Here is an 11,944-nt window from a genome sequence, read left to right as displayed (position 1 = left end):
CTCTGGAGTAGTCTTAGGATGGGTGACCTCCTGGGAAGTACTTTCCGGGATGTGTGCGAGTGAGGACAAAACACGCTAAAAGGTCATGTGTTGGTGTGTGGGGACAACTCTATCATTCCGTAGCGGCATCGGGTCGTTACAAATGGTATCAGAGCCGGTTCTCTCCCAGTACGGTGTGGTTCGAGGACGAACCAGACGGAAGCTGGTGGGCCTGTGACAGCCCAGGATACCGTAGGAGGGCGAGGAGTGATCGCCGGTACGAGAGGCATGGACAATGGATGGCTCCTGACGAGCTTCTGGGTAGGGGGTACAGGGATGAATCGGACGCACCGGAATGAGAGGGATACGAGGGCTGTGTAGGTATGAGACTATACAGTCTAAGATAACTTAAAGGAATTAATTGAGCTACTCATAGCAACAAGATGCATTTACCTTTTCGGTTGCCCATCTCGAGAGAACTCCAAAGTTAAACGTGCTGGCTCTTGAGTAGTCTTAGGATGGGTGATCTCCTGGGAAGTACTTTCCGGGATGTGTGCGAGTGAGGACAAAATACGCTAAAAGGTCCCGTGTTGATGTGTGGGGACAGCTCTATCATTCCATAGCGACCTCGGGTCGTTACATTAGGTATTTATGTGGAATTTTCATAAAAATTTAGGTATTTATATGCTATTTTCTCTTAATAATTATATATAAAATTTTATAAATTCTATAAAAAATATAAAAATTTTAATTAATCAAAACGAGCACATGACTCCACCCCATAACAAATAGGCCCACCCTATATATATAGATAGATATTATCATTAAAGTTTATGAACCTTTATATATAACTATTCATTATTATAAGGGAAAAAACCCTAAAAATTCATGAACTTGTATTTTGGAGTCATATTAATTTCTAAACTTGTAGAGGTGCCTATTAATTCCCAAACTTGTAAAATTGAACACGTTAAATCTTGAACTTGTTAAACGGTTCCATAATCATCCATAGTGTTATTTGGTCAAAAAAAAGAGTTGACCGATCCGACGTGGCATATGACGTGGCGGTAATTTTCTGAGTTGGCTCGCCACGTCACATGCCACGTCGGATCGGTCAACTCGTTTTTTTGACCAAATAACGCTATGGATGATTATGGAACCGTTTAACAAGTTCATGATTTAACGTGTTCAATTTTGCAAGTTTGGAAATTAATAGGCACCTCTACAAGTTTAGGAATTAATATTACTCCAAAATATAAGTTTAGAAATTTTTAAAATTTTTGTAAATAAAGTATGACTATCTTTTAATTTCTAAATTGGTTATACATATAACAACTTTAGCTATATAACTTTAGGTCCAGATTTTATCATAATAATAACAATATTTTGTTATAGAGAAAATAATCTAATAATGGTATTCTTTCTATCAAATATTTAAAATCTAAATTGATTATTAATTATTTTAGAAAAATATATTAAAAAGGATATTTGGAAAAAATACATTTAATTTAGAAATATCTTTTTTAATATATTTTTTTAAAACAATTCATAATCAATTTAGAAATTAAAAAATAATCATACTTTATTTACAAAAATCCTAAAAAATTTTGAATTGTATTTTGGAGTAATATTAATTCCTAAACTTGTAGAGGTGCCTATTAATTCCCAAACTTGCAAAATTGAACACGTTAAATCCTGAACTTGTTAAACGGTTCCATAATCGTCTATAGCATTATTTGGTCAAGAAAAGAAGTTGACCGATCCGACGTGGCAAGCCAACTCAGAAAATTACTGCCACGTCAGCGCCACGTCGGATCAGTCAACTCGTTTTTTTGACCAAATAACGCTATGGACGATTATGGAACCGTTTAACAAGTTCAGGATTTAACGTGTTCAATTTTGCAAGTTTGGGAATTAATAGACACCTCTACAAGTTTAGGAATTAATATTACTCCAAAATATAAGTTTAGGAATTTTTAGGGTTTTTTTCCTTATTATAACTATATTTCTAAAGAGTTATGATTACTGGAAGCACACAAATATATAAAAATGATATTTTTTAATAATCATTGAAATTAATAACTACGTAACTATTTCATAGACTTTGGAAAAAATTTAACCCTAATTTATTTATTTCTAACTCCATCTTGTTCACGATAATATTGATTAAAAAAAATGGGTAAACATTTACCGAGAAAAAGTTAACAGAAATTTCGGCTTTCTTCTTCCAAATTTGTAGGAATAGTTTATTTTAAAATTTTAAGTTACATTACACATTTTATAAACACACTATGAGATGGGTTTATGCGGCTCAAATATTCACTCTGTTATTCATCAGATGCAACGGATGTTTAAACCTAGCTTCTAAGGAAAGAAACATTTATGGAAGATTACAATTGATATGAATATATATAGCTTTCCTTATGCATTTAAATTTTTTTAGTAATTAGTCATGATATTAAAATACATAATTACTCATCATTCAAGATGACTTTAGAGATTCAACGATTGAGGTAAGACCATTATAAATTAAAATCTTGTTTTCGAAAACTAACTCTAAATCCGAAAGCTAATTGTGGAAACCCAAATAGCTAATTGGTTTTTCCAAGACATACATTTACTTGTCTCCCTCCCTTTGAAGGTCGAGTTGAGCTTCTCGAGAGTATTGGTATCAATGTTGACTCAGTAGTCCGCAGTGGCGAAACCTTGGCGCTTTCAGAGCTGTCAATGAAATTCCTTTCCCCTTTACGTGTATGTCTTCTTCTTCTTCTTCTTCTTCTTCTTCTTCTTCTTCTTCTTCTTCTTCTTCTTCTTCAAATAACAATGTTTTCTTCTTCTTTTCGCCAGAGTGGAGACGAATTCCTAATGAAAATGAAGATATCTGGATCGTCTATTGCACGCGTTTACTTCCATGATTTCATCTTTAAATTACCAAATCTTGAGGTTGGGAATTGTATCCATTGTTCCTTTTAAAGATTTTTTCGTTTGTTTATTTAGTTTCTCTCATGATTTGAATTTCTTGATGCAGCCTGTTCTTGAGGAGAAAGCAACAGCAGTTTGGCTCGACAAGAACCATCGTCCTGTTCGTATCCCCTCCGAGTTTTGCTCCAAATTCGCTAATTTCCTAAGTCGAGAGACAAATCCGATTTGAGACTGTCTTGATAAGGATTCTCGTCGTATTTGTCAATGGGTTATGGATAATGTTCACGTCATCTTTCCTCATTCGAATGCATAAACTATGTTTCCAAATAGTTATTAAATATAAATTATCCTATAAGAAATCACGTTTCAAAGTTGATGGAGTGGGTGGGACAAACTTCAGGATTACATTTTTCCTACCGCATCTCTATCTTCGATACACCTTAAAAATATAAGAAATTATCAAATTACAACGTTGCCCTTAAAAAAAAGGAAAAGTCCTTGATACCCTTAATAAAATACAGCATGTAATCAAATGCACACCTGAGAGGTAAAACTGAGAAAAAGGCGCCGAGTTCTGCAAAAGTAAAAAAGGGAGTTAGGGTTTTTACAGTCAGATTTTCGAAACCAAAAAACAAGAGAGATGTGCCGAGACAAAAAGAACACTTGAGAGTGCGAAAATTGTCAGAAATCTAGCGAAATAGAGAAAACCCAACCAGTATCGAAAGGAAATAGAGGGGTCGAAAGACTTAAATCGAAACACTGCACTTGAGTCGACCAAAAAATCAGAACTGCAGACGAGAACGACAGAGGTTTCCTTCTCTGATGTCGATGTGAGTAGGAAAATTGGTTTTGGCTTAAGTTTGAATCAGTATATATGAACTGCGAAATTTTTTCTGAAGAATCTGGCTAGAATGAAGTTGTTCTGTTTGCTTGTTTATTTTTTACGAAGTTTTCTTGTGCGTTCTTCATGTTTAGGTATCACATTTCTTTGTTCTGGTGGGTGAACTTTCCGTTATGTTAGTAGTAATATCAATATTTTGTGGTATGGTTATTTCAATAGGATTGCCTTGATTAATTATATAGTTGGAATCCTATTATATTTACCGCAAACAGTAGCTGACAAGTTTTGTTTTTGTATTAAAAGTTTACTACTATACCGTTTTCTTCACGAATGAAGAAGATATCTTACTTTATGTTGATAAGATGCTGTGTGTGCTGATTTACTGAGGTCAACAATTGGAAAATGAAAAAGTTTGGTGGATATAGAATTTTGATGCATAGTTTGGAATCCCAGTTGGTTATGATTTGGGAGCATTCAAATTATCAATTTTGTGTTTCCGTTGGTTTCACGTGTTATGTGCTAATGTAGTAGCAGGAGATATTTGGGTTGAGAATCCAAGTTTATGCTCAAACTGAATGAATTAGCCGCATTTGGTATCTTCAGATATATGTATTCTCAATATATAGAGTTTTAGCGTAGAACCATAATTTAGTGACAGAGGGTTCAGATTATGTGATGATTGAGGGTTGAAGTGGAATATTACGAAGTATTTTTGTGCGTGTATGTAATTTAGTCTTATTTGCAAAATTTTTATGTTTGTGAAGAGTCGTAGGTGCTACTAAAAATTACAGAAGTGTTTGGTGCAATGTCGTTTAAACATAATAGTATTTGAATATGTGTATATTAGTCATTAATGCAACTGGATGCACTTGTTTTATTGCAGATCGAGATGGAGACTCCACTGATACCAACATTTTATTATGATTTTGACGATATGAATAAAATTTCGGTGAATATATCTTTTCACATCGAAGTAATGGATTTTCTAGAAAATCATTTCACTGAAGAAGAGAGGAAACATTTCACAGAAAAATCTCAGTTCAGATATATATTCCATATGAAGAAGAAACAGTCTTTGAAGATGAGTCTAATGGTCGCGTGTTGGGGTTCACTACAGGTTCCTAGCATGCGATCACATCGATCTAGGGTATGGTTACTAGGTGTCATGCAGTGGAAGGATAATCTAAACCTAGTCAAACGTCACACGCAACAAACATACAAAACCCGAAAGAACGTGTATATCGTCGTGAGTATAGAATACTTACCTCGAATCAAATGCTACCTTGAAGTAGAACGATCCGGGGCCTGTTTTAATCACCTAGGACTGAGTTACAGTCCCTCTACACGTATCTACACCTGCAGGAGGGATTCCAAACGCTTTGGAACTGCAATGCTAGGATCTATGAAGAGAATAGAGTCTCATAGACATGGGATCGAATCCCGGGACTAAGAACGCAAGCGAACGAATTCTCTAGGGTTCTAAGACGTGTCTCTGAGTTTTGGAGGCATGCTCATTAAGTTTGGATGAGTTTCCAAACTTAAATAGGCTTAGAAAACCCTAAATCCGAAAATTGAAAACTTTTCCGATCCACGGTCCGGCGGACCAAGCTAAGTCCGTCACGTTGGTCCGCTGAGAAATTATAAGTCTTGGTTCGGGGTTGACCAACTTTTGGTCAGCTCCGGACCAAGGTTTTTCCTCTTCTGGCCCGACGTTCGCCTAACCCTTGGTCCGCCTGATTTAGCATCTGGTCCGGAGCTGACCAACTCTTGGTCAGCCGGACCAGACCTCGACAGATGACCATGGGCTGAGTTCAGACTTCCTGGGCTGACCAAACATGGTCGGGAGCTGACCAAATGATACGTGTGTACGGAATCTATAATTTATAACCCGATTCATAACTCACCGCAAAGATACGGATCGTCGTAACATGGATTGAACGCAAGGACCACTAGTTAAATCTAAACCCTAATCGAAACCAAATCAAAGCAAGCAAGTGGAAGTGATGGTGGAAATATGTGGAATCAATGACAATTAAGATAAGAAAGCAAATAGAAAACGTGTGAACTATCAAGCAACGATGACCATGGGTGTCGGGACCGTATTCGCGTGTATGAATATATGCTAAACATGCGAGAATAACGACATCGTACTTGTATTCGGGAATCATTAAGCAACAAAGATAGAGAATTCACCTCTCGGCCTACCAACTCACTACCTAGAATAACTCGTCAATCTCTCGATCTATTCAGGTTAACCCTAGATACATGAAGAACGCTATCATCAGTCTTAAATCGATTAAACCATATCTCTATGTGAATAATACGATTCATTCATCGATTTTGATCTGAAACTAAACCTATATCTCTATGTGATTCATAATCTAAGATTATTAGCCAAGTGATTAGCAAACATCAATAGAAAAGATAGCATAAATCGATAAACTGAAACAAGCACAACGTCAAAATCCAAGTTACGGTTCAAACATACCCAAACACAAACGAATCTCTAACCCATAGTCGTGGATCTACTCACGGTTCATGGAAAACAATAAAAAGTACAATGAAAAAAAGATGAAAGAAGGGATAGAAAAGCTCATGTCGATGTGTGGACTCCACGATCGAATCTTCCTTCTTCTTCCCGAAATCCCGTGAACTTCTATTATTTTCTCACCAAAAGATCTCCAAAGTGTGTCTCTAAGTTTTCTCTCTTCTTCTAGGATGTGTCTAGGCCTTCTCAATAACCCTAGGGTGGCTCACAAGAGTCCTTTTCCTATTAGAACTCTAAACAATCGCGGAATTAGGGTTTTTTTTGTTTGGTTCGGTTTAGATTAAACCGATCCGGTTTAGACCTCTGAAATTTTAGGCTTCACGATTTTGTCCATAACTTTCTACTCCAATATCGGAATTGAGTAATTTTGGCGTCTATGCGAAGCTATTTAAATGATCTTTCCAATGATATAAAATCCTCATCATTTGGACTTCTGTGGAGAAAGTTATTGAGCTCGTAATGCACGTATCTTCTAAACTTCATCTCTAAAACTCCAAAAGTGTTCCGTTTTAGGCCAATCATCTCTGAAACCTGTAACTCTGCAAAACTAAAGCGCAACCGGATTTTGTGTCCTAACACGCCTAGAATGCCTATAAATGCATGCGATTATTCTATAAAACCTAGATAAACTCTCATAAAAATATAGAGAAAAATAGGAGTTATCACCAAACTTGGTCAGCTTCGGACCAACACACTGAGAACACTTTCTCATGCCCGTTTCGGTCCAATCTCAATTCCTTTCTTCGGATTCTTCATGTATAAGTCCATCCCTAGTGGTATCTGACCCTGTAGGCCCATTCTAAGTGGCAGTGACTTCGGGAACTTTTTCCGAACCATAAGTCATGGTTAACCTCTAGCAAGACGCCATGACCACCACCTAGAATTGAGTTAGAGATGATCTAACTAAGGCATTAACAGCTCAAGTTCTGATCCTTTGTCTCACGATATCATATATTGAACAAGGGCATGGTTTGAGCTACCCTTCAAGTCCAACCGCTTTCTCGTATTGGCAAATCGACTAATAAAATTGATGCAACTTCATCTACAGGGTGGTCACACGTTTTTCATAGTCTGACTTCCACGAGGGGCTCAGCGACATCTCTCCCATTAAGGAGGTGACAAGTCTCGTATTGCATGTCTACTATCTCCATATGATCCGTGAACGTATCTGAACGACGCCGTTATAATCATCTAGTTAAAGACGATGTTTAACGCAGTCAAGACACGTCATTCCTCATATCAGATACTCTAGACATCTCAGGTCTGAGGATCCAAGAATGAACCGTTGTATGAGATTCAAGTCATGACTCTGTCCATGTGACAATCTCATGTGGGTCATCCAGTCACTCGTTCTCAACGAGTACCGATGATTGTGATTTTCATCCAATGCATAAGATCATTACCATGATCATCAATCACACCTCATGTTGGTCTTAATTCATCATCGTTCCCACGATAATGACTGACTAGGGAATTTAGAATCATTTTCTAATGATTCAAGGATACCGAAAGATAACAAACATGCCAATCATATAACGAGAAGAGTAATGCATTCATGAACCAATAAATCAATACATAGTCAAATGTCATATCATGGATCATCCTAGAGCATTACAACCAACAATCTTCTACTATACTCTATGATATATCCTACAAGCATCTAATCCCTATACCCCTAACATGACCGTCGTGCTTTGACGAAGGGAGAGGCATCGTCAATGGGTCGGCAATATTATCATTTTCGACACTCTGCTTATCTTCACGTCTCTTATGTCGATGATTTCTCTGATCAAGTGAAATCGCCTGAGTATGTGTTTGGATCTCTGATGTGACCGGGATTCCTTAGCTTGCGTAATCACACCATTGTTGTCACAGTACAACTCAATGGGATCTGCAATGCTAAGAAAGACGCCCAGGTCTCCCACGAATTTTCTGATCGAAACAACTTCCTTACATGCATCCGATGCTGCTATGTACTCGGCTTCTGTAGTCGAATCTGCAACGGTTGGCTGTTTGGAACTCTTCCAACTGATAGCCCCACCGTTCAGGCAGAAAACATAACCTGACTGTGATCTGAAATCATCTCTGTCGGTCTGGAAACTAGCATCGGTATAACTACTTATAGAGAGCTCGTCTTCCAATCTACCATATACGCAGAACAAATCCTTAGTCCTTCTCAAGTACTTAAAGATGTTCTTGACCGCAATCTAGTGAGCCTCACCTGATGTAGACTGATATCTACTAGTCATGCTCAATGCATATGATATATCCGGACGAGTACATGGCGTACATGATAGATTCAATTGCCGAGGCATATGGAATTCTACTCATGCGCTCTCGCTCATCCTGTCTTTGGATACTGAGTCTTGCTGAGTCACATCATGTTCAATTGGCAATGCACCCCTCTTGGAGTCTTGCATCTTGAACCGATTCAAGACCTTGTCAATGTATGTACTCTGACTTAGGCCAAGAAGCCTTCTCGATCTATCTCTATAGATCTTGATGCCTAGAATATAGGCGGCTTCTCCTAAGTCCTTCATCGAAAAGACCGATCCTAGCCAGGATTTTACTCTTTGCAAAGTAGGAACGTCATTTCCGATGAGCAGTATATCATCTACATAAAGGATAAGGAAGACCATTGCGCTCCCATTGACCTTCTTGTAAACGCATGGTTCATCTTCATTTTGCAGGAAGCCAAACGTTTTGACTGTTTCGTCAAATCGAAGAGTCCAGCTTCTCGATGCCTGCTTCAGTCTATAAATGGATCTCTGAAGCTTCCACACCTTCCTCGGACTCTTAGGATCAACAAAACCCTCGGATTGTGTCATGTACACATCCTCGAGTAGATTTCCATTAAGGAATGCCATCTTGACGTCCATCTGTCATATCTCATAGTCATAATACGCAGCTATGTCCAGCAGAATTCATATGGATTTAAGTATCACGACTGGTGAAAAGGTTTCATTATAGTCTATACCATGAATCTGTCGAAACTCTTTCTCGACGAGTCATGTCTTATAGGTATGCACGATGTCATCCATGTCGGTTTTCTTCTTAAAAACCCATTTACATCCAATAGTCTTAATACCATCGAATAGGTCGACTAAAGTCCACACTTTGTTGTCGTACATGGATTGCATCTCAGACTCCATGGCCTGGTGCCATTTCTCGGAATCGGAACTTGCCACAGCCTTTGAATACGATGTAGGCTCGTCATGTTCTAACAACATGAATTCGTCATTTCCAGTCACAAGAAAACCGTATCTTGTAGGCTCTTGGCGAATTCTACCAGATCTCCGAGGTTCACTAGGAGGTGTTGTCTCAATAACTTGTGACACATGTTTAACCGATTCGACCTGTTCACTCGGTTCTTCGACTATTTGTGGTTCTCGAACTTCTTCGAGATCTATTCTACTCCCACTGATTCTCTTGGAGACGATCTCACTACAAAAAAAATGGTCATTTCCAACGGGCAAATCCATTGGAAATGGCCAAATTTCCGTTGGAAATTAACGTTTCCAACGGATAAATCCGTTGAAATTTCATCGTTGGAAATCGATGTCCGTTGGACAACCGTTGGAATTTTCAACGGAATTTCAACGAATTTTTCCGTTGGAATTTTTCTACGGATTTCCAACCGCAATCCGTTGGAATTTTCCAACAGAATTTCCAACCGATATCCATTGGAAAATTCCAACGGAATTTCCAACCGATATCAGAGGAATTTTTGAACGAAAAATTCAAAACATATTCTCGATCCCGACCCTGAACCCGGCCCCGGCCGTGAACCCGACCCCGAACGCGAACCCGTCCCTAGCCCCGACCCCGACTACGATCCCAACCCCGACCCCGATTCCGATCCCGAAGCTCACTTCCCATTAGGTCACCTATCATTCCACTACTCCAACTCAATCCTCCTTAACCCTAGAGTTCCAATTGACAATCATCCAACTGCTCCAAGTTAAACTTCTGATATCATATAACATTAATATATATACATATATAAATGTTTATACATATAGATATTTATATATATACATACACATATATATATATATATAAAAATATCTATACGTATATATATATTTACGTATATACATATTTAAATTCATATATATATATATATAATATATTTGTTACGTGTATATATATGGTTAATATAGACATATCGATATATATATATATATATACATATATATACATATTATATTTGTACATATATATATATATTTACGTATATACATATTCAAATTCATATATATAATATATATTTGTTATGTGTATGTATATGGACTTATATGTGAAGTATCGGAAAGGAAGACTTGGATTTGGTCGGAAAAACGGTTTTCGGATCAAATCAGAGTGTCGGGACTGTTTCAGTCTTCTGACTCGGACCGAGTCAGTATTTGACTCGGACCGAGTCAGTTCCATGCGAGTCGAAGCCCAGAAAGTGTTTTGGGCTTGGCTGATGTTTTGACTCGGTCGAGTCAAAGTTTTGACTCGGACTGAGTCAATACTCAATGGGCCAAGTCAAGAGCTGACAATGGGCCTGGGCTGATTCGTTCTGACTCGACCGAGTCAGAGTTCTGACTCGGACCGAGTCAATACTCGAAAAAAGTCTCTTTCCACAAGGATTAGGGTTTCTAACTTACGATGAGGTGTTAGACGCCGTCCTAAGTGAAGAACTCACTTTCAGAACCCTAAGACAAAGCAAAAACTCAGAAGAAAACGTTTCTTTAATAGTTCTAGCTTATCGATTCCAAAAGCGTTTGGAATCCCACTTCATATACTTCACAGATCCTAGCAGATCGATTCCAAAAGCGTTTGGAATCCTTCCCGTCGGTGTGGATACGTGTAGAGGGATTGTAACTTCAGTCCTAGGTGATTAAACAGGCCCCGGATCGACTCCTACTTTCGTTTCTTCAGGAAAGAGGTAAGTATTCAATTCCTACAGTGATATACACGATCTGTTCGGGTTTTGCAGGTTTGGTTGCGTGTGACGTTTGACTAGGTTTAGATCTTTCTTCCGCTGCATGAAACCTAGTAAACCAAACCCTAGATCGATATGATCGCATGCTAGGAACCCGTAGCGTAGTGAAACCCAACAGTGGTATCAGAGCCTGGTTCTCTGTATATCGCCCTGTTTGTCGCATGCCTATATGAATTTTAATGGTTTAAATTGCATGATTGGCTTGATCTATGCATATTTAATGATGTTATGATTGTTATTTGATGCATGGATGAGTTTGGGGTCGAAGACGGCTTGATGGCGCATCAAATTAGGGTGAAAACCTAGATTTCGTGGCCTGAAAGTGTCTCCTAGAGTTTTGACTCGGACAGAGTCAGAGTTTTGACTCGACAGAGTCAGAACGAGAGAAAGTCAGAGTTTTGAATCGGACAGAGTCAGAGTTTTGACTCGACCGAGTCAGAACGACAGAGTCAGAACGACCAATCAGAGTTTTGACTCGGGCAGAGTCAAGAGTTGACTCGACAGAGTCAGAACGAACCAAAATTGAACAGACTCGGCCTCACAGACTTCTGACTTGGACATAGCCAGTTTTGACTCGGACAGAGTCAATACAGAAGATTGTCTAGTTCGTCACGTTTTGGTTCAAACTGATTTGGGGAGATTTTCGGCTTCTGACTCGGACCGA

General features: G+C 38.4%; 1 protein-coding gene across 1 annotated transcript in view; it reads left to right on the top strand.

The window, feature by feature from the left end:
- The window catches only part of LOC104815461 (acyl-acyl carrier protein thioesterase ATL3, chloroplastic-like), a 10,272-nt gene extending 7,071 nt beyond the window's left edge, over positions 1-3,201 (top strand). Inside the window, exons 3-5 of the mRNA XM_010543865.1 lie at positions 2,621-2,730; positions 2,827-2,922; positions 3,008-3,201. Of these exons, the coding sequence (XP_010542167.1) occupies positions 2,621-2,730; positions 2,827-2,922; positions 3,008-3,130 (329 nt within the window). The 3' untranslated portion in view covers positions 3,131-3,201. The remainder of the gene's footprint in view (positions 1-2,620; positions 2,731-2,826; positions 2,923-3,007) is intronic.
- The last annotated feature ends 8,743 nt before the right edge of the window (positions 3,202-11,944 follow it).

Source organism: Tarenaya hassleriana, unplaced genomic scaffold (assembly GCF_000463585.1).
Source record: "Tarenaya hassleriana unplaced genomic scaffold, ASM46358v1 Cleome234, whole genome shotgun sequence".
In the NCBI taxonomy this organism is placed as follows: domain Eukaryota; kingdom Viridiplantae; phylum Streptophyta; class Magnoliopsida; order Brassicales; family Cleomaceae; genus Tarenaya; species Tarenaya hassleriana.
The sequence above is the reverse complement of the archived record's forward strand: the minus strand, read 5'-3'. Positions and strand labels throughout refer to the sequence as shown.